Source organism: Oikopleura dioica, chromosome PAR, assembly GCF_907165135.1.
Source record: "Oikopleura dioica chromosome PAR, OKI2018_I68_1.0, whole genome shotgun sequence".
Taxonomy (NCBI): Eukaryota; Metazoa; Chordata; class Appendicularia; order Copelata; family Oikopleuridae; genus Oikopleura; species Oikopleura dioica.
Window position 1 is genome coordinate 9346170 of NC_137293.1, and position 21094 is coordinate 9367263.

At 41.9% G+C, this 21094-nt stretch overlaps 8 protein-coding genes and 1 long non-coding RNA gene across 10 annotated transcripts; 2 read left to right on the plus strand and 7 right to left on the minus strand.

Annotated features, from left to right (window-relative positions):
• Window positions 1-597: 597 nt before the first annotated feature.
• LOC145703440 (uncharacterized) lies at window positions 598-3159 on the minus strand. The gene is made up of 4 exons (XM_081780800.1): window positions 3103-3159; window positions 1276-3039; window positions 1053-1214; window positions 598-1012 (listed from the first exon to the last, which is right to left on the minus strand). Exons 1-4 carry the CDS (start codon window positions 3133-3135, stop codon window positions 704-706), a joined length of 2268 nt encoding a protein of 755 aa, XP_081636926.1. The 5' UTR covers window positions 3136-3159; the 3' UTR covers window positions 598-703.
• Window positions 3160-3851: 692 nt separating this feature from the next.
• LOC145702718 (uncharacterized) lies at window positions 3852-6977 on the minus strand. Its single transcript, XM_081779982.1, has 7 exons — window positions 6775-6977; window positions 5686-6604; window positions 5324-5563; window positions 4856-4980; window positions 4623-4771; window positions 4291-4576; window positions 3852-4245 (listed from the first exon to the last, which is right to left on the minus strand). Exons 3-7 carry the CDS (start codon window positions 5448-5450, stop codon window positions 3919-3921), a joined length of 1014 nt encoding a protein of 337 aa, XP_081636108.1. The 5' UTR covers window positions 5451-5563; window positions 5686-6604; window positions 6775-6977; the 3' UTR covers window positions 3852-3918.
• A 304-nt stretch (window positions 6978-7281) lies between these two features.
• LOC145702717 (PHD finger protein 1-like) lies at window positions 7282-10501 on the plus strand. Of its 2 annotated transcripts, none has more exons than XM_081779981.1 (10): window positions 7282-7609; window positions 7723-7795; window positions 7873-8053; window positions 8104-8236; window positions 8285-8539; window positions 8638-8865; window positions 8912-9098; window positions 9141-9323; window positions 9408-9493; window positions 9540-10501. In XM_081779981.1, exons 1-8 carry the CDS (start codon window positions 7535-7537, stop codon window positions 9188-9190), a joined length of 1182 nt encoding a protein of 393 aa, XP_081636107.1. In that variant the 5' UTR covers window positions 7282-7534; the 3' UTR covers window positions 9191-9323; window positions 9408-9493; window positions 9540-10501. The 2 variants fall into 2 exon arrangements, with proteins under 2 accessions (XP_081636107.1, XP_081636106.1); XM_081779980.1 differs by having other exon boundaries at window positions 9369-9493; window positions 9540-10500.
• Window positions 10502-10979: 478 nt separating this feature from the next.
• LOC145704883 (uncharacterized) lies at window positions 10980-11440 on the minus strand. Its single transcript, XR_014134514.1, has 3 exons — window positions 11261-11440; window positions 11115-11206; window positions 10980-11069 (listed from the first exon to the last, which is right to left on the minus strand). It is a non-coding gene; the product is annotated as an uncharacterized LOC145704883 (long non-coding RNA).
• Window positions 11441-11583: 143 nt separating this feature from the next.
• LOC145705247 (somatostatin receptor type 5-like) lies at window positions 11584-12948 on the plus strand. The gene is made up of 5 exons (XM_081782706.1): window positions 11584-11761; window positions 11806-12024; window positions 12213-12440; window positions 12480-12650; window positions 12714-12948. The coding sequence occupies exons 1-5, from the start codon at window positions 11682-11684 to the stop codon at window positions 12946-12948; spliced, it is 933 nt and encodes a 310-aa protein (XP_081638832.1). The 5' UTR covers window positions 11584-11681.
• Window positions 12949-13405: 457 nt separating this feature from the next.
• LOC145705253 (uncharacterized) lies at window positions 13406-14632 on the minus strand. Its single transcript, XM_081782714.1, has 4 exons — window positions 13894-14632; window positions 13680-13843; window positions 13557-13631; window positions 13406-13510 (listed from the first exon to the last, which is right to left on the minus strand). The coding sequence occupies exons 1-4, from the start codon at window positions 14624-14626 to the stop codon at window positions 13406-13408; spliced, it is 1077 nt and encodes a 358-aa protein (XP_081638840.1). The 5' UTR covers window positions 14627-14632.
• A 217-nt stretch (window positions 14633-14849) lies between these two features.
• LOC145703319 (uncharacterized) lies at window positions 14850-15747 on the minus strand. The gene is made up of 6 exons (XM_081780664.1): window positions 15656-15747; window positions 15522-15593; window positions 15358-15416; window positions 15120-15316; window positions 15044-15075; window positions 14850-14998 (listed from the first exon to the last, which is right to left on the minus strand). The coding sequence occupies exons 3-6, from the start codon at window positions 15370-15372 to the stop codon at window positions 14850-14852; spliced, it is 393 nt and encodes a 130-aa protein (XP_081636790.1). The 5' UTR covers window positions 15373-15416; window positions 15522-15593; window positions 15656-15747.
• A 52-nt stretch (window positions 15748-15799) lies between these two features.
• On the minus strand, window positions 15800-16945 carry LOC145703318 (uncharacterized). Its single transcript, XM_081780663.1, has 4 exons — window positions 16693-16945; window positions 16216-16593; window positions 16090-16173; window positions 15800-16043 (listed from the first exon to the last, which is right to left on the minus strand). The coding sequence occupies exons 1-4, from the start codon at window positions 16800-16802 to the stop codon at window positions 15815-15817; spliced, it is 801 nt and encodes a 266-aa protein (XP_081636789.1). The 5' UTR covers window positions 16803-16945; the 3' UTR covers window positions 15800-15814.
• Window positions 16946-18174: 1229 nt separating this feature from the next.
• LOC145702327 (uncharacterized) lies at window positions 18175-20796 on the minus strand. Its single transcript, XM_081779548.1, has 6 exons — window positions 20437-20796; window positions 20002-20268; window positions 19532-19866; window positions 19187-19488; window positions 18859-19140; window positions 18175-18806 (listed from the first exon to the last, which is right to left on the minus strand). The coding sequence occupies exons 1-6, from the start codon at window positions 20531-20533 to the stop codon at window positions 18542-18544; spliced, it is 1548 nt and encodes a 515-aa protein (XP_081635674.1). The 5' UTR covers window positions 20534-20796; the 3' UTR covers window positions 18175-18541.
• Window positions 20797-21094: the final 298 nt, after the last annotated feature.

Genomic DNA, 21094 nt, shown 5'->3' on the forward strand with positions numbered 1-21094 from the left:
ATCAAAAGCGCGAGTAAAGTCAATATTTTTCGCCAAACGACTGGCGAAAAGTTGCAAAAGAAACACCGATGGTAATGGCTTCTATGATGCTGTATCTTGACAGAGTTACTGAAGTCGATGAAGAAGTAGCCGAGTACTCTCAGTTACGGTTTCATAATTTTGAGGCTTTAACTTGAGGTTCAATTAAAAAAACTGGGCAAAAGAATCAGCTGTTTAGCGATATCGGTGGAGCAGCGGGACTGATGTTGGGAATGTCGTTTGCCACCGTTGTTGGTATTATTGACTGGTTGCTATCATCGTGTCTTTATATGCTGTTATCACCTTCAACTTGGAGTTGGTCAAACAGATCCAGTAAAGAGGAAACAAAATTTCACAAAGGAATTCAACACGGAGAAGTTGCAATTGTTCATAATGTAATTTCCGGCTAAGATTTTCGTTGATATTTTTTTTAGGATCTTTACTCCGTTTACAATGAGTTAGAGAAGCAGAGAGCTCCAAACGGCGAGAGAATCAAGACTTCAGAATCTTTCACGCAAATTGATCCCTCAGTTCTCGCAAATATCTGTTAAAAGCTACTTAATAAAAAGTCAGAATGTATTTTTTTTTTTCGTTGATTTATTCACAAATAGGTATTATGACAAAATAACAGGGCTCAAAAATGTTCACAGTAATTTTAATATCCGCTTAGATGAGATGCCATGATTTAACATGTTGGCTCCGTGACAGGGCAAACACCAACCATGCAGACGTACAAGGAGCAGTGCATTTCCATAGACTGGACTTCAGAGTTGCCAGAGAACTGGAAAGCAGTGTAGGAAAGCTGGAACTGGTCGATGTTCTCGAAAGACTGGCTGATGGCGTTATTGTTGACAACGGGATTGGGGCAGCCGTCTTCATAAACGTAGAAGGTGTTGTTAGTACCGTCAGTGACAAAGCAATCGTCAACGATGAAGGTGAGGTCTTCGACGGGGATGGATGGAGAGAGGCCGAAGAAGACAGCTTCGCCGACCATCTAAATATCTGTGAATTTATGGTCCTCTTTGAAGTTTTACCTGTTCATCCTCGGCTCCAGCTTCAGAGTCAAAGCTATCATCAGAGAAGAATGCCGCTTCGAACTGGAAGGTACCAGTTCCAGTTGTACCAACATCCTGGGTTGCATCGGAATTGGTGTAGTTGGATGATGAAACATCGTTTACGTAAGAAGAGAATCGACACTAACCCGGATATCCCAATACTAAATCCTTAAAATAAATCAAGAATTGAGATCACCCGTTCCTGAACGTCGATATTAACGTTAGTATTCATCACGATGCCGTGGTTGTTTGTTCTGCTCTTGACGCCGATCGTGTTGTCAAAAATAATTTCGTCTCCATCGACGCTGAGGGCGGTTCCACATTCGTCGAGGCCAGTGGAAATGGCAAAGGCATCAGTTCCAAATGCGTTAGATTCGCATGCATTGTCATTGAAGGACAAAACGATATCATCAGAGACGTCGCTGGAGTAGATGCATCGATCGAGCTCAAGGCTCATCGCCGATTGCTCGCAAGAGATGTGGATTTTCTCTGGATTAGGAGTACACTCGGCTTGATCGTCTCGGAGGACCCAGCAAGAGGGACATTCGCAGACGTTGAGATCTTGATTGCAAAAGTGGGAGCAGCCACCGTTGTTGCCGTCGTCGCAGTCGAGTGTAGGTGGTGGTTCTGTTGGGTTGAGTGGATCTTCGTTGGTTGGCAATTCAGTGATAAGGATTGGTTGACAACTGCCGTCCTCAGCAAGTTCTGCACCTTCTTCGCATACTAAAGCGCCATCTGAGCTGAAGGTTCCAGTAACATCACCAGAATCAGCAAGTTGTGAGACAGTGGTCTCAACATCGCCTGTTTCTTCGAGGATAGCGTCAGGGTCAACGTTGGGAACAATGGTCGCGGTCTCCTCTTGAATTTCCCCAGCAATATCGTTGATAACATTGTCGAGTTCTTCAAAGCTTTCCTCGAATTCACTTGGAGCTTGGACTTGTCGACGCTTTCGACTTGCCGTGATTGTTGATGTTGTGGAATCATAAACTCGACCCCATCGCGAGTTTCCGTTGTATTTGAAACCGACCCAAACGTAACCAGGTCCATAATTAAAGCGGTCAGCGTAACTTGGCTCCCCTACAAAGTACTCGAACTCGTATGAATATGATGAGGCATATGTCACGCCGTTCCAACTCGAAGTGTAACTTCGAACTCCGCTGCGAACTCCGCCTGGATTTTGGGCGTTGAGTTGGTCTACGTAGTCTTGTTGCGAAAGGCTAGTTCGGAAGAGGCAGTAGAATGTGCCCTCATAGGAGTAGTTCCACACGTGAGTGTTTGGGCAGTAGTCGTCCCAGCGACCGGTAGTGAGGGCACCGACAGAGGCACCGTCAAAATTCAAGGAGTTTGAGGAGAGAAGGCATCCATTGTCATCTTCAGAGAATCCGAAGCAGCCAGCTGTGGCGACACATTGTTGAGCGCAAGACATTGAGGTAATGTTGGTGATGGAGGGGTTGGGATCAATGATGAAATTGCTGCTTACAGTTCCTCCAATTTCCGCGACATTGTACTGGACTAGTCCGAAGAGGGATTGACCAAGATCTACACAATCTGGTTGTGGAACAAGGTCCTCATAGCACGCGTACTGGAAGGTGATCGACATCGTGTCGTTTCCCCAATTGTTTCCTTCGTTGATGAAGTAGATTGAATTTCCAAAGGAATTCCATTGGAAAAGATTGCTGATGTTGTCCGAACAATAGGTTGAGTCCACGATGATGGTATTGTCACAGTGACCGGTGTCGTTGTTTCTTTCCCCGAGTCCCCAGTTGATCTCTGTAGCGGCGACGACAGGATAAGTATCGCAACCCATCATTTGCTCGAGAATGCACTCGCCGGAGTACAAGCCGCTCTCGATCGTAAAAGTTCCATCTCCGTGGTTGAAAAAGTCACCGATGTATTCTCCATCTCCGGATCCTTCAGAGGTGGAGTTGTTGACCGTCCAGCACGAAAACTCAAAATCCGCGGATGCCTAAAATACCCCCAGTTATTTTCTCTGTTTTTCGACGTTTCTCTTGATAAAAATCACACTTGCCTTGGCAACCAACAGCCCAACAAGAAGCTTCATGCTCAGATTATTTCTGAGTCTGAATTCTGCCAAAATTCATGCGTCGCGAATCTTTTATAGGACGTGCTTGTTTTCATTTCTAAATTTTCGCGACTTCATTTCGATGCTCTCGCGCAACTTCGTGGAATAATAAGCGTCGATGATGGCCGCTTCACTGTTCTATGACACAGGAAAAATATATTTAGTCGCGGAAGAATTTCCGAGATTTGGTGATCTTTCAGTTTTTGTCTATTTTGTTTATACCGGACGTTCATTTCGGAGAGCCGATGTTTGTTGCTTCGAGAAAGAGATTAGCAGAGTCTGCCTTTCTTGAGAGAAAACATGTCTTGGCGGCAAAAATCGTTCTCATCCGCTCTCGGGAATCCTTCCATGCACTTTTTGAAATAGAAAAATCTTTTTCAAGATTTCAAATTCCAAAAACTTTCAAAAGAAGAATTTTTAATTCCCAAAATTTATGTTAGAATATCTCCTTAATGCACCCGTAACACAGACGCCCTAAAACACGTCCCTAAACGAACCCGTGAAAATTCCAGTTTGAAGGATGAGCGCAAGACAATTATGAAAATAAAGTGTTAGAAAGAGCTGATTATTTCATAAACCCCGTTACGGCTCGGAAAAATTAACACGATTTGGCCGAACGACGTCTAATTTTTTACAGAAAAAAATGCAACTCAAACATTTTTGGCTGAAGTGGACATTGAAGCGGAATAAAGTCATCAGTATTTTATTCTTGTATCATGATTCTTCAAATTTTTGAAAGATTTTTCAAAAAAAGAGATATATTTACAGTGAAGCAACAAGCTCAGTAACATAAGTCGCGGGAAAAACTCCTCTTTTTCCATTGCACTTTCCCTGCAGCCAGTCTGAGCCAAGTGAAGAGGGTTTCACATCGTTGATGACATCTCCTTCTTTGAACTGCAAGTCACCTTCTTGGTCGCCTTTATAGTCCCAGAGAGCCATCATCTGTCGTGTCTGTGTTTGAGTTGGACGAGGAGGTTTTTGTTTTGGTTGGCTTGGGGAAGATGTGGGTCGAGATGAAGGGTGTACGACGCCTGGGGGACTTTGACGGGGAGCTTCGGGAGTTGCTTGGCCAGAAACTAGCCATTGGAGCTAACACTTTGATAAAAAAAAAAAGCGGAAAAGAACCTTCACTACCTGTTTGCTCAATTCATCAGCCTGCTTCTCCAGCTCAGCATTTCGATTGACCACTTTTTTATTATAAGTTGTTAGATTTTCATTCATATCACGTAGCAGCATCATGGAAGATTCCATTTCGCTGACCTTTTTATTCAGCCGCTCGATTTCCTGTTGCAGGATTTTTTCTTTCGAAGGACTGTTGTTTTGTTTTTGGGCTTCCTGAGTGAATGTATTTGAACTTTCTCGAGCCGGAGATGGTCCAGATGGCGGTGGAGGTCGCGGTGGAGCGCTCCCGCCAAAGCCCCTGAATATTAGAGCTGTTAATTTTGACTCGTAAACGACAAATGTACCTGGGCATAGTCTGTGATCTCGCTGCACGAGGTGGCACTCCATTTGTTTGTGCTGGCGGAACATCTGCCGTCTGAAAATTCCCCGAGATAAATGGATCAGGCGGCAAGAACCCCTCCGAGCTCGCTGATGACTGTGCATCATCGTCTTGCTATTTGATGGGTTCTCAGTTAATGGTCTACAAATACCGCCACTCGTGATTGTACGATTACGTCTGTTATTGAGAACCGCATTCCTGAGGGTTTTCCTTGGAGGCGAGATGCATTTCGTAGCGCAGACGGAACATGGAATGTAAAAGGGCATCTTTGGCGGCATTTAGAAGCGCGAAGTCTTCATGAGCGGTCGGAGAATTATTCCGGTCTAGGAAATTCGGGTTGTCTTTCTTGAAGGTTGAGGAAAAGTGCGCCCCGAAAGGCGCGTGAAAACTTGCTACCCGAGTGTCTGCCGCCCAGAAAACCGCCGCCTCGGTCCGTTTGGGACCTCAGTTTTTTTGCTTTTTTATAGGGTGAGCAACGGTCAAGTGACAACGACTCTAGAATCCTAGTTAGAACGGGGCAATCTGGGAGGCATACGGCTAGCCTTGCTCGACGAATGCCGCACACTCGGGATTTGGAAACTAGAGTTTGCAATGGGCTGGTGGATGAGATTAAAAATAAAACTCCATTCGGTCAGAAATTTAGTTGTTTTATGGGTTCCGATTTACCTGGGTGAATTCTCCGGGCTTTCTTTCTGTACGCTTTTGTGATCTCATCATCTGTAGCTTTTCTGTCGACGCCAAGAATGCCAAACAGATCTTTCTCTAGCAGCTCGTCATCAGTAAGACCTCCCATTGTGGACTTCTTTCATTCAGCTTTCCTGTCTTTTTCTTTCTTTTGTGAGCTTTTTGCCTCTTCAAAAGGAGGAAATATTTTTTTCTTGTTTGAGACGCTGGAGCTTCACGTTACTTAAAAAATAGATTTTTACGATTGCGTCATCTGCGCGAGAATGGTGATCATTTACTAGCCCACCAAAGCACACACACAGAACCAGTTTTTCAGACACAGGAATTACCCTTTGTTTTTGTACCTTTTTGTTGTTGAAGAGGATTTTTTTCTCGCTTTTCTCGCGTTAGTTCACTGGCTAAGGAGTGAGCACGTCAATTAGCCATTCAACCCAAACACACTCTAGCGGTGCTAGGGTGGGAAACACTTGATAAAACGCCTCATCAAAACAAATATTTCCTTTAGGATGGATTTATGACAGTTTATATCAAATACTGCTGCCATGAATCTTGGAGAAAATGGCCTTCTTTGGTGCTTCAAGCTTGAAGCTAGCATATTTTTTTCATAAGTAATGAATTAAGTCATTTACGGTGTGTCAGTGCTTGTTTATTCAGAGCAATGTTCAGTAATGATCTCGTGAATGCTCGGCGAAAATTTGCAGTTTGAAAAGTCTTCTGTGTAAATTGAGGAGGGAGATTCAGAAAGCTGTCTGTACATGAAAGTTGGTTGGCTGACATTGATGTTCAATAAGTTTTGTTTTTTGAAAAATGTTAATGAATTTTGAACACTGTTACTCGCGGTGAGATCAAAGAGCTCCTCGCGTGTCTGGAGGTGTTTGTATGCGCTGTTGATTGCTTCCAGTGAGCTATTTGCAGATCCAGAACTGTCCTTCGAGGTTCGCCATCGAAGACATCGGATGCAAATGAAGGGGCAGACTGATTTGGACTTTGATTTTAGTGCTTTTAGGGTGATTTGATTTTTTTAGTTTATCTTTACTTTGATTGATTTTTTGAATTGTTTGTTAGAAATTAGTCTCGTGCAAAATACAGAAAAAAGAAGTTCTATTTGAAATCTGGTTGAAATTATTACAATTATTCATGCATCTTTGCATGACAGAAAATGCGTCTCAGGAGCCCGCTAATGATAATGATCGCCACGGTCAAGACCGTGATGGCTGCAACTTCGATTGACCAGTCTCTCGTTGTTGTCTTCAGTTCATATTCCTGTTTACCACGGTTGAAAAATAATTCTCAATTAGCAAAGATAAGAAACAGCCCTGAGCAGGCAAGAGTAGAATCGGCTAGTGAGACTTTCCTTTTGATAGTAAGTGGACTTTTGAAACAAAATTAAATTTCTATCCTCGATGGAAAAGGCTATTTTTTCAACCGTGAACCTTCATCGCCATCTCTGGAAGATTCATCCGACGCTATAGTGTAAACTCTATTTCTTGTGCTCTTTTTCTCGTTTCTCCAATCAAGACTCGTAATTTTGAAAGAATATGATTAAGCCAAGCTCGTTAAATCAGCATTTCTAACCTACCGAGAGCGCACCCGTGTGTTCCGCTTTATCAGCATCAACCGATCTTTCCCAGACTGCCACACGCGCTCACGGGTAGATAAGGGCAAATGTGAATTATCAACGATCGAGCCATCAGTTCTGATCGAACCAATAATAAATTCAACGACTTGTTTATTAGTAATTACGATGATAATTGAAGATTTTTGAAATGCCCGATGAAGATGGGTTTTTGAGAAATTTGTTGCTTGAATCATATTTCGAGCTTTTTCTTCAGTTCGAGGGAAACTGCTGATAAGTGAAGAATTTCTTGGGAAATGTCATTTTTGGAGTCTTGCTCCAGTTCTGGTGGAGGGCTCGCCTGGCAGTAGTATGCCGCCTCCTCACTTCAAGTTGGGCCGCCGCGCCCACGCCATTTTCGTCCATTTTCGAGCTCCGAGAAGACCAAGAAAACCTCGTCTGGCTACATCAAGCCTTTGATCCTTCTGTCTGATTCCATCTTTGTCTGCCAGACTTGGGTCTTGAACGAGAGAAGAGAGAGGAGCGCCGCGAAAAGAAGAAAAACGATGAACGAAAAATTAGATCCAAAAATGAAAAATTGAAACGAAGAAAATCGAATTGGAGAATTAAATGAAGAAATGAACGTTGAAGTTGGGGACAGGGTCGTTGCACGGACATCAGATGGAATCGCGTACACTGGAGTTATCATAGAGGTACAGTCTGTCAATTTTTCGTTGGTTTTATTGTAGAAATCGCCGTCGGGAATCGACGGGCTTAGTTTTGACCTTTCCTCAATGCTAAAAACTGCTAATGTTACGGGTTTCAGACAGACAAAAAACGACTTGAAGTTTCTTTACAATTCGATGATGATAAGCAGATTTTGTGGCAACGATATTCAGGTACACTTGCTCAAAATTGAAGAAACTATTAAGAATAAAGAATTCGTGTTTTTTTTTATGAAAATTGTAATTTTCAGAAGTTCGACTGTTGGAGAAGAAAAGCTCCTCTGCCTCTCGATGTAGAGAATGCTTCAGCCCCGGTGATGAAGATGAAAAAAAGTTGAAAGTTTGCGACAAATGCGGAGAAGGATTCCACGCAAGTTGTCATCGCCCGAATCTGACCATTGCCGATTTGGATGGACAAAAATGGCTTTGCAGGTAATTTGCTTTTTGTTGGAAATTTAAAATTTGGCTTATTTGAAATTTAGATTCTGCATTTTCTCGCTTTGCTCAAGAAAAGGAGGAGCTGTTGTTCCAGAACATCTGCGATCTCAGTGGCAACGCGTGCGAATGTCGCTTGCTTACGATAAACAAGCGCTGAATTGGGATGCTCTTTACAGGGTAAGCATTATGACATGCATTCTTTTCCACAAACAATGGTCTTTTTAGATAAACGAGCAAGAGTTGTACTGTTACTGCGGCGCTCCTGGCGACTGGAATCAGAAAATGCTCCAATGTCTCGATTGCCGTCAGTGGTTTCACGAAGCTTGCCTGGAAAAAGGAAGAATTCTCAAGAAGCCATTGATGAATGCGGATTTGTATTACAACTACAAATGCGCCACGTGCAAGAAAGGAGAAGATTTCATTCAACGGCTTGATCTCAGCTGGACTGAAGCCATGCAGTTGATTTTCTACAATTTAAAGGTGATCATTTTCCCTGTGTTAAAATCTGGAAAGGTCCTGTTTTCTTCCCTGAGTTAACCGACAAGCCGTTCTGTCCAATTTTCAACCTCTTTTTCTAGTTCGTCGCGCCACAACAGTACTTTCGATTGGACACAGACATCATGCGTTACACAAAACTCGTCTGGGACGATCTTCAACTCGTGAAACTGTCGAAAGAAGCGCCCGATTGGGAAAGAAGAAAAGAAAAGATTGTCGAAGCAATGACGTCTTCTACCGAAATCTTCAGGCAATACAAACATGCAAATGGGCAGCTAATGAAGCTCTGGAAACTGCTTGACGAATCGACGGTAATATCAAGTGACGATGATCTTTTGGGTTGATTTTTTGTCTTAGCCGCCGAAGCCATCGAAAAAAACGCGACGATTGGCGCTAGAAATGTCATTGAAGGAACCTCTTTCCCGCACCCTATCCAGCTCTACGTCGGAGACGAACGGGAAGCTCAAATTGAAGATTTCTCTTTCTCCCTCGAGCTCTTCAACCAACGAAGCCAAAAAAACGCCACTCAAGTTCAATTTCCGAGGTGACATTTATCGAAATTGTGTTTTGTAAAGCTCCCTCTCAGGATTCCGACGATGTTTTCATGAAAAACAATATGCGACAATCCCCTGTTAGAACGCCTACCAGTATAAAGAAAAATCCGCTCAAACTAAACTACTCGCCTGCCCAAAAACTGCCGAAAAATGGATCCACCCCCACCCTGCCAAATGAATGGTCCCCCTCCTCGCCGAAACTTCCTCATCCCACGGTAATCTACGTCATTTTCCCTCCCTTTTATTGAGGTTGGTTCTAGAGCTTACGAAAAGTCGCCAAGAAAGAATCCCCCGTCAAGAAGCCAAAAACACTCGCGAAGAATTTCAAAAAAGGTTCATCAAGTTCAAAAGTCGGAAAGTCGTCGACCGAAACTGGTTCTACGAGGTACTTTTTTCCTTGTTTGACCTTTTTCTACATTTTGTTGTTTCAGTTCCGCAGTTTCGCGAATCTCGCCAACGCCAAATGCAAAAGCGAAGGAATCCCCGTTTACCCTTTCAAGCGCTATTGAAGAACAGCCGAAATTCGATGCAAAGTGGAGAATGGCCTCTGGCGAAGGGTTCCGCATTCTCGGACGCCGGCGAGAACCATCCGGTATCATTTCCTATCAAATCGAGTGGGAACAAAACTCCAACGTCGACTACTAATTTTCATTCGTCCAAAGCGTGATCAATGCATTCGGTGCATTTGAAACTCCGCCACAAATAGATCTATTTATATGCTGTTAAATATGGCGTACCCTTATTTACATTTTAGAGCGTAAGGGGGGTGCGAATATTTTATTCAAACCAGTATCATAATATTTAATTCATTCACAACCTAGTTTTAGAGTTCGAAGTTTCCCTCTCCCTCTCCCTCTCCCCATTTTTCCCTACTGCCAGGAACTGTAACATCCTCAGCTCTAAAAAAAACACCGACACCATTTTTCATTACCAATCTTTCAAAAGATTCAGCGAATCGTTCGCGAATTCCATCACTTTTTTAACACACTCGTTAGACCAAGCGCATTTTTTCCATTTTTATTTTCTATTTTTGCAGTTCTACCGCTCTTTTTTCCACAAAGCTGCTGGACGAAAACCTGTCATATTTTTTTCCTAGTTTTTTCCGACTTGACAGTTGGCTTAATAAAGACAGAAACTATTTAAAACTACTGTACAACTGTACTGTCAAGCTTTTTATAAGTTAATTAAAAGTTAGACAAATAGCTTCTGTATCTATTTTTCGTCGCTCTACTTTCTGAGTCGGATAGAACCTGTCTTTGAGATCGTATTTATATTTATACAGTGCCGCTTATTTAAACTAAAACCAGTGAGCTTTTTGCTTTCTCTTTCTCCTCTGCTGTACATTGAAAACATGACGCAAACAAAACAAATGAGCAAAAAAGCCAGAAATACACCCGTACTTAGGTACTAATTGACTCGCACGGAGTTGACTTGCGAGGTGTATTTGGCCTTGAAAGCGATTTTAATCGTGTTATAATTTGGTTTATTTCTGTTCAAATTTCTGAAAGCATTATCAGGGTTCTTCAAAAGACGTTTCAAAGTTGAAGGATTCTTTCATGCACTGCCGGCGAAGTTTCGCTTTTTCGCGGTCAGTTACAGTCATTTTAGACAATATGTTTGGGGTAACTTCCTAATTGACCTGTTCCTTCAGCATAGTTAGACATCTGGTAGCTTCCATCAATAGATGTTCTTTTCGCGATTCAAGTTTTTTGCATAAATATGGAAGGTTAAATGATATACCGTATGTGTAACCTAATTTAGTCTTGGAAAACTGTTCTTGCAGACAATTTTCGCGGTCGTAAGCAACCGCGATAATGAATACATTTGGGAAACAGTGAAAACTGTGCTAATGCATTTTGGAACCGCATTGACTGACTCCTGGGCTGGAAGAGAGTCTGATAATGACATTGACAAGTTCAGGGTATTGGGTGATCATTTTCGTGACTTCAGGGCATCCACCTCTTTTTCAAAGTTCCTGTTACTGTAATTGAATAACTTTGATTTACTTGAGGTTTTCGATGAAGTCGACGCAAACTTGATACTGTGCATGCAGCATGACATTCGTATTGTCTTCGCTGGTAAAGTCCACGGGGAAGAACTACCAGTAAACAGATAATTAGGATTAGTAGTTTACTCGGTTGACTTGACGCACCTTGAAGAAAGTCGCATCATCGCAGGGTTTAGCCAGGCAGGCGCGATCAAAGCCCCTAGGAAAAGAAGAGAGTCGCGTATTCTGCGCGCGGGCTCCTCCAAAAGAAAGAGCCAGAAAAATTAATCCCTTCATCATCATAAAGCCAGAACACAAAATAATACAAGATTCGAAGAAGTTGGTTTTTGCTCTTTTGAAAAATAAGACCTCTTTTTTTCTTCTGGGAATCATGAGAGAGTAAATATTTAGAAGAAAATAGAAATAATGACAGATTGCAGGAACTCGGGAAAAGAGAGAAAGTTCGTTTGAATAAGCAATGAAAAAGTTCAAGTTGGGCGCTAGAAATAGAATCCCCAAGCCGTTTGATTAAATCCTCGCCCGATATTCAAGAGAGATTTTCGCAGGCAGAACGAATTTGACAGATATGGCGCGGATGAATTATTCCGACAGCGATTTGAATTTCGCCAAGACAGTTGCATCGATAAATATAGGATCTGGTGTTAGGTAGATAAGAGGATCGAGAGAGAATCTCAGTTTTATAATTCTAGCCTGCTGTGCTTATCAATTCTCGGTGTGATTGGAAACTCAGTGGTTATTTATTGCGTGCATAAATTTGAAAAATCATCAATTACGGATATCTTTGTCGGGAACCTAGCGATCGCTGATTTTTTATTTTCTTCGTTTCTACCAGTTTGGGCAGTCGAAAGATTCTACCAGGGAATCTGGATAATGAGTGAATTTATTTGCGAGTTTGCCACTTTTATCAGGTATGTCTTGGTGCCAATAAATAATTTGCGCGGGCAGAACATTAGATAATGTTGCATTACTGACATACATATCTAATTGATATGACATCTCTATGACTCTATCAAGAGCCACAGGACTTAGTTGACATATATAAATAATTTTCCAAAAAGGAAAAATCGCTAAGAAACAAGCTCATCAAGAATTCTAGTCTCTTGAACTTGTACGCTTCTGTTGCTCTTCTGATGGTAATGTCAGTCGATCGCTACTTCGCCGTCGTCTATCCATTGAAAGCGATAGCAACTCGGACAAAGCAACTCGCCTGGAAAGCAATTACAGTCGCTTGGGTTGTCGCATCCGGCTTCGCTGCCAAGGCGTTTTTCTTCCGCAAAGTTGTCAGCTGCATGTGTGGATGGCAGTTTCAAGAACACATGTCATCGTGAGAGGAGAATAAATTCTGAGCCTTCCCTCATTTTAGGTTGTATTTTGTCTTTCGAATCACAGTTGGCTTCATTCTTCCCGTCGCTGTAATTATCTACTGCTATATAAAAATATTCCTTACTGTCAGTAAGCGACACGATGATTTGGGCTCGGATGAGCTTCAAAGAAAAGCTAGTGATGTTCGAGGAAATTATTCAATGAAAAGAAGGTATTCCTTGATTCACGATCCTTATTTGTTTCGAATAATCTTCCTGGTAACTAAGTTTTTTAGGCATTCAATCCGTGATATTCGATTCTTTCATAATGCAAACAAGAAATTGACGAGAACAGCATTCTGCATCATCATCGCGTTTCTTGTTTGTTGGACGCCTAATCAGATTTTAAATGTTGTATATACCTTCAACCCTTCATACGCAACCTATCACGTGTTCATAATTACTTCGAAGTTGAGCGAAATACTGGCAATGTGCAATTCCTGCGTCACACCCTTAGGCTCGGATTTTTAAAAGGCTAGCTTTGTACAACTATAGAACTCGTCATTTATTATTTATAATTGGTAGTGAAAAATGGTTAAATCCGTATAAAAAGTCTACATCGCTTCGAAGCCAAAACTACCGCTGAAGATCTTGAACTCTCTACGCGGCAAACAAATAAATCGCTTGCACAATCAAAGCACAGTTATGCGCGGTAATAAAACATGAACTTTATTCAACAAGTTTTTCGTTTGTTTTGTCAGATTCAGGAGGAATCATCGCTGTTTTCTCATCTCCGGCTTCAAGATCGGGCTCGGATTTGATCGTCGTTTCAGGTCTTGAATTAGCTGATTATGTAATTGTTTTGAACTCTATGTACCTGTAGTTGATTTGGACTTCTTTCAGTTTTTTGTGCATTGGGGGCGGCAAGTGAAGTCAATTTTAGGATAAACCCCTCTTATCGAAAAAAGATTAGTGTATTTTTGCGGTTCTATCCCTCCCTCAGTTTATCCACCGATTTGCGGTAGTCCTGGTCGATTCCGTAAGGACCATTAGGATTCGACAGTTCTAGCTCTTCATCGACTTTCAGGACTTCCTAAACAATCAGTAAATAAACAGGTCCGTTGGATTTTGAACGTCACCATGAAATCCTCAGAAAAATTGACGATCGGCACCTTACCAACGACCTTGAGTTTTTCCTCGAGTTTTTGCTTGATCTAGATAAGTTTTTTGTAAAGTATTCATAAGATATTATGAATTAAAACCTTCAGCTCATGCTCAGTCGGGAGAGGCTTGTGTCCTTCTTGTTGCGCATAAACAGTAATGATGACTGGCTTGATTTGATTCTCCTTGCAAATTGATTGAATTTGTTCCAGTCCTTTATTCAGAAATGACTCGAAGTAGCTATTTAGCTCGCTATCGTCATGCCCTTAATTATTTTGAATTAAAATTATACAATAAACCAGATAAATGGCTTACCCATTTTCTCATCGATTCTCTTGACCAATCCAGCGGACATTATGTAAATAAAAACCTTTGCCGATTTGATCATCTCTTCAAACTCGCTTGTCAAATGATCCCCCTTCATGATCGTCTCTGTGGAAGACTCAACGGTGTACCCAAGACTATCAAGATCCCGGGAGAGCTCTTTGATCAGAAATCTGTCGTGGTAAGTCGCCGCCATGAAAATATCGATGTCTTTGTCGCCCTTGTCCGATTTCCGCGCCTGTCGGTCTTTCCACCAAAGTTTTGCTGTTGTCAGACAATGTTTGACCAAAAAGAGGACCAAGAAGATAATCAAAATGAGTCCAATCGCCCAAGTGACGCCTGTGGCAGCAGCTGAAGCCCCCGTCCCTTCTATTTTCGGTCCTTCGTAATCCATATCCAGATTAATCAGCCAACCTTCTCTCTCCGTGTGCGTCTCGTTAGTTTTTACATTGCATACTACAGGGAGAAATTCTATTTCTTCGCCGAAGACGTTTTCATAGACAGATGAAATTTCTTCATAATGATCTCTCGAAATAATCAAGCTCTCGCCAAATCCCGCCACATAATCCTCTTTGCAAAAATATGTCCAAGTCACTTTACAATTTTCAGCATCATCGGGGCAGTAGCACGTCAAAACAATGTCGGTCAAAAGTCGAACTTCCTGAAGTGGCTCCTCAAGGAAGGAATCCGCCTCGCAATAACCAAAAAGCTCGGAAGTATGCATCTCTTTTTATAGAGCCGAAAAATGCTGCCCGAACGTTCATCGTACGCATTGTGTAAATAGTAATGATTATTACAAGAGCAAATTGAATTTTCAATTTTGAAGTGATCTACTATTTGGATTGAGTCCAATTTTAAAATATTGAAGAATTAATAAAAAGCCAAAGATTTCTATTTATTCAAGATCTAAAATCGAAGTTCTATTAACAGCAACAGTTGCTGAGCAACTAGAAACAGTTTTCGAAGAAGGATCTGAGCTGATGGACAGAAGTTGTCGAGCTTTCATCGACTTCGGGAGATGGTGATTCAACAACGAAAGATTCCGCTCGTTGAGAAAGTTCTGGAGACTCGACTCTTTCTTCTTGATAAATTGACTCTTGAAGATGGCTCATGCTTTCATTTGAAAGGGATGAGATGTTACCTGCTTCCTGAATGTCCTCGTGCTCGGAATCACTGAAAAATCGGTAATAAAAATGTTCGGAATCAAGGAAGACTACCTGGAAGAGCTAGAGCTGGAGCTTGAAGCATATGATTGAGCCTCATTCTGTGTTTCATTCTGCAAGAGCTCTTCTGGCTCATAATGATGAGATTCCGAGAGAGATTTAGCTCTGTCCATCCAAGAAGAATCATCCAAATAACCAGCGTTTTTAGACTCCCAAGATGATGTGATTTTACTTACGCTGTTTTCTTGGTCCTGAATCAAATTATTCTTTCAAGAATGACCAAAACGTCAACCTTGATCTCGACCATTCGTTTAGTATAATCAGTTGAGTTCTTCTGTTGCGCTCTCCAACCTAGAATTAAAAATACAACAGATATCTAAGATCAGTTTTAACGATAAAGATGTTACAAGACCACATTGAATGAAAGATTTGGAATTTCTTTCAACATAAAAATACCTGTCGATTGAAACTGTGCCACTAATCGGCGCACTTTACCACAAGTAAAGTGCGTCTTGGCGTATTTTTGAGCTGAATTCAATTTTTATGGAGCATTTTTTTGTTAGGCAGAAAAGGTCGGTTGCTTCCTGTACCTTTTCCAGTTTGAAATTTTGAAATGATTTTGGCGACCGAGGCGTTACCGTCGTCAGCCGGCTCGTTTTCGGGCCATCGCTTGAGCACTGAGCCTTTTCAAGGGATCATTGATTATTTTTTCAAAGTGCAGATGAAAAAGCTGCGCGTGAAAATGTTTTTTAACAAGCTGAAAATTTAAGCTCATCATAAAAATCCTGTCCTTTTTCTCTCTGAAGTCTCATTTCTTCCTCGTTGTCTTCAGTTGCTGGATTCTGCTCTTCTGATGCCTCTTCTATCTGATTCTGCTCTGCACTCGGTTCCTTTTCACTGGCTTCTGTTGTTTCTAGTGCTGGTTGAACATTACTTGAGGAGCTGTTGTTTGAGACTGGCGGCGCTAGCTCCTCCTCCCTGAAATAACTTTACGTCCTCGAGGATGTCCTCTCTGATTTCCTACCGGGTTTGAGGCGCCTGATCTTCCGTCTGAATTCCTTGAGAGTTTTGCTCAAGGTCTTGCCACTTTTTCAGCCGATCTTTTATGCTAAAAAAGGATTGAAAATTTCGCTATCTTCGTTGATTTCACCTGAAGCCCCGTGGAAAACTATCTCGTCGGTGAAAATACAGATTCTCTTTCTTTCTCGAGTTTAGAACAGAAATTTCGGACGAATGGAATTTTTGCTCTAAACAATCCTTTGGCAGCGCCGTCTTGATGGACTGCGGCTGCGATTTGTTCTGAAGGATTTCCTCCTTTGTCTCGTTCGGCTGTGGATAATTGATATCGGTTTTGTCCAAGTGCGATGGATTACCATCCGATTGAACGGATTTGTACTCGTTCAACTCGACAGCTATATCTTCATCCCTATTCTGTATGAGCTCATCCCCTCGCTCTTCTTCTTTCTCAGCAGTTTTGTAAGATTCTGAGCTGCGAGTAGACGCCTCTGAGGAATTTTCCTCGCTGGAGCTTGAAATTAAATCAATTTTTCATGTAAAAATTATTTTCTAAAACTACTCAAAGTGCAAATTTAGAACTTTGATCAATGAAAACTGTTGTTTGACAAACCTAGAAGATCGAGAGACAGATCTCAGTTCCTCCTCGATTCTTTTCTTATTATCTGGTTCATTTTCTCTCTGAATTTCGACTGGCGGCATTGGGAACTCATCAAGTTTCATTTCGCTGTCATTCGTTTTCGATATGCTGACGTGAGTTCGATCGGAGATATCCGTAAATGACTCGGTGACAGTAGTTTGGGTCGATGAGTCGCAGAAAAAAACTCTCTTTGGCTGAGCACTAGTCGGTGAAATTAACGTCGTGTTGACTTGGACCCCTATGTTTTGCGCGCTTGAGCTGGGTCAAAAATCGCTGGATTTTTTAATTCTTCCAGATCAAGATTCAAACCCTTCCTGTTATTAGCCACGCTTGAATCTGAAGAAAAAATTCTCTTACAAGTAGGACGCAGCCCAAAGGCGAAAGCTACTTTGACTCGTACCTGAGAGGCGCTGGTTGAATTCCTTGAAGCTGGAAATTCGCGCATGCCGCTGGTAGGCCTGGTCAGTTCGCTCCGCCAGATCAAGTGTTTTCGGCGACGGCGGGCGCTTACTTGCTAAATGCGGATTTGAGTTAAAAAGATCTAAAATCTCAAAGTCATGAGCAGCTCTTTCTTTGTTCTAATCGCAGTCAGGAGATTCTCTCTTACCGAAAACAGCATCTTCATCTTTCATCGAGATTTTCAACATGTTTTTTTTAGAAAATTTTAACTTCTCTAATCCCTTCCTGAATCTTTTCTCTCCATTTTGTTCACTTTTATTATAAGCTCTGACTTATGCATCTTTCCAATCTCGTAATTCTTCGCTACCATCTCTAAGCCAATTTTTAGGGCTTTCGGATAATTGCTTCTCCTCTTCTTATTATAGCTCCATCTTTGCCCGGGAAGCAGGCGGTCGACTTTCTTACTGCAACAACAAAAAAGAAAAAAAAAGTTACGAGGTCAAATTATCCGTCAATGCCAAATCCGCAGTAATAATTAGAGGATTCAAAGACAATAGAAACGATGCATGGGAAGATACTTTTGAATTCACGAGTAGACATCAAGAATCTCGATCGATTACGGAGCAGACTTTTCTGCCTGAGTTATAGTAATGACACCCTTATTTTACATGAGCAAAGCATGGTTCAAAGGATTTTTGATTTTTGTAATTTATATCAATTCTTACCTTTCAAAAAACTTCTCTAAGAGCTCAAAAACGAGATCGATCTTCTGATAAATTCTAGTCAGAAATAAAAGCCAATACGATTAGATAATCACTGACACGCTGAGAAACCAGAGGCCGGAAATTGTTGTTGTGTTCGGTAAAGGTAGATTGCTTCTGAAAGAAAATCAGAAGGCAAAAGCTCATTCGGATTAACTCATCTCAAGCTTGCTCCACGACATCAATTTTCAATGCTCCGAGGAATCAACTTCGTTTTCAATTATTCATGCCTGTATTTATGTGTAAACTGCTCAAATAATGCATTTTCAAAGAAAGACTCAGCTTCTGATTACTTTTTAAAATAAATATTTTATTTACTGATGACACAGTTTGAATAAAAACAAGAAATGTTCGATAAGGCGTTAGGCCAAAGATCGAAGTGGGACGAATTTATCGCCAATGAATTAAAAACATTGGATACAAGAAAAGAAAAAGTTTCAGGACTCCGAAATGGAGGAAAAAGCAAGAAAAGTGCGAAAAGAGGAAATTTCATGCGGAAATACAGTACGAGAGAAAATGAACGAATTCCTACTCAGAGCACAAAACAGCGGTGAAAAAAATTGAAACAGGTAAAATTTGCAACGATGCAACGGGAAAAAAGAAACGGTAACGGTAGGAATTTCAGAAAAAACTAGGAAAGTGGCTGTTCAACTAGGACCTTTTTACCAGGAGACGACGGACGCTCGGCTTTGGGATCGGCTTCGGCTGAGGTTTCGGCAAAAGTCCATGACGGTCTTGCTGACAAATCCTTCGGAAGTGATGATGATGTCCATAGCGTCGAGGAGCTCGTTTTTCTTGACTCCGTAGCAGCTTCGGACGTGGCCGAGTGTGGTCTTGCACTCGCAGAGAGCAAGTTTATTATGATTTCCCAATTTAGTCAAGCTGGCGGCAACGTAGTTTCGGAGAATTCGCGACTTGACTTCAGCCCTAAAATGATAAAAGTTAACCCCGTGGAATCAACAACGACTTTTTTTCTTACCGATCGAGTTTGACAAAGTTGTGGAGAATGTCCCTCACGTTGGGATTGTAATCTGGAATACACTTCGCCAGCTTGAAAAGCAGATCATGTACCACGCGCTCTCCCGAGAATCGACCACAGGCGCGAATGATGCAGCTCCAATCCTTCTGGGTGAAATTGTTGAAGTCGGCGGCGTGGAGGACAATTGCGCAACGGATGACGATTTGCTTGAAGAGCTCGTGGTCCTCGGCCCGTTTTCCAAAGACCCGGTGGAAGGCATCAAGCCAGTGAATCGTCAAAAGTCTGAAAAAAGTTATAAGGGGCTGAAAAAGGAGTATTTTTAACTTACCGTCCATCTGGGTGCTTCTTATCAAAAGAAATGTCAATGCTGAGGAAGATCTCGGGGATAGTTCGCTCGAGTCCGATGTGGCGGAATTCTTCGCAGCAAATGTAGTCGCCGAGTGTTTTGGTGAGGAGGATGAGATCGTACTCGGGCCAGGTGAACGGGTACGTGCTCGAGCCGAGCCAGCAGGCGGCAGAGTTGATCATCGTCATCTTGAGCTCTGGTTTGATTTCCCGGACGAGGAAGTGGGAGAAGTTCGTCTTGCAGAAGAGAATGACTTCCTCCAATGGAACGATGTTGCTTTCCTCCTGAAACAGATCTCGTAAAAGGGGAAGAAAAGCAAAGACTTACGTAGTGGCACAAGTTGATCAGAACGGCAATGTCGCTCTTCTTCAACGAGTAACCGATCTGGAGCAAATCATAAGCGATCTCTAGCTTTCGCTTGTTGTCGAAACGCTCTGGATGAGCTCGGATAGCATGGATGGTTTCTTTGACAATCTGGCCGAGACCTGTTCCGTGGACGACTCCATTCTTCAGCTCTGCTTTTTCCTCTGGCGGCGCGTTTCTCCACTTGGAGATGGTGGTATGGAGAACGGCTTCGGTAAAATAGGCGGTGTTGTAGAGCTTGAACGTGGCCATCATTCTCTCCGCTTCAATCCAGTATGGGAGGCAGCTCAGATCTTTCGCTAAAAAATAAAGTTTCAGAAAACGCTGATGCGATGAAAAAAGGAAAATTCCTTTCCCCTGAGATGAAAAATGGCAACTAATCGCTCAAGAATGGGAGTGAATTGCAAATGAATGGTACGTGGTATGGTACTTACAGCTAAGATTCTGCATCATCTGGATGAAGATTTCCTGCGGAAGTCCTGCGGCGAATCGATTGGAAGGAGTCATCGTCGGTGGGGTCAGCGAGAGAGCAGGAGAGATTGACGGAGAATACTCACTTTCCGAAAGGTGAGGTTCAGTTGGGGCCCAGTTCCAGGCCCCTCGACCTTCATGGTGGAGAAGGAGAAGAGTTTGCTGTCCGGCGATTTGGTTCATACAAGACTGGGAGTCGTTGTTGTTTCCAGCATCGAATTCTTCAGGTTCTAGAGAAAGGTTAGCTCACGTGATGTTTTTGAGGATTTGAAAATAGTCATTCATGATTTCAATTCAAAAAAATATTTTGAATGGATAATCTTTGATATTTCATAATAAACCTTTAATTTAATTTAAATAAATATAGAGGACAACAATTAATTTGAAAGAAAACTTACCGATTTCTTCTTCGTCCCTAGGAACCTTGACAGAGTTTGGCTGAGTGTTGGAATTGGCTCTGTGGAGCCCTCTGACTTCCTTGAGAACCATGCTCATTCGTCTTCTCTTGATCAGATTATCTCTTGATTAGGATAATTAAAAAATTTGATAAAATTATTTGATGTTTTCCGCGTGTGTGCGAAAACGGGAATGAGCGTCCGAGACGGGAGAGAGCAGGGGAGCCCTCGGCTTCGTGGCCTAGTCGATGATTCACGATCGCGCTCGATCCTGCTCGAAACGAACCAATCCAAAACTCACCAGATACGGTTTACGCGCTGTTTTCGTCGGATAGCCAAAAACACTGGCTTATTCACTCGCTTTAGTGAGTCGAAAGGCAATTTTGATTTTGTAAGAAAGACGAAAACAACCATTTTAGAGCGGAAAAAAGGGAAAGCTAAAAATAGGGTAAAAACGCGTAAATTATCTGGAGATCAAAAAATTATATTTTTAACCTTTATGTTTGAGAAGAAATTGTGTTTTTAGAGAAATTTATAAAAATCTTCTTAACTAAATTTTAAGTTCGGGAAACTTTATTAAAGCCGAAGTTAAAAGGATATTTTTTCGATAATTTCAAAAATAAAAGTACTCTTTGTGCATTGACTTTATCAAAAGTAAGAA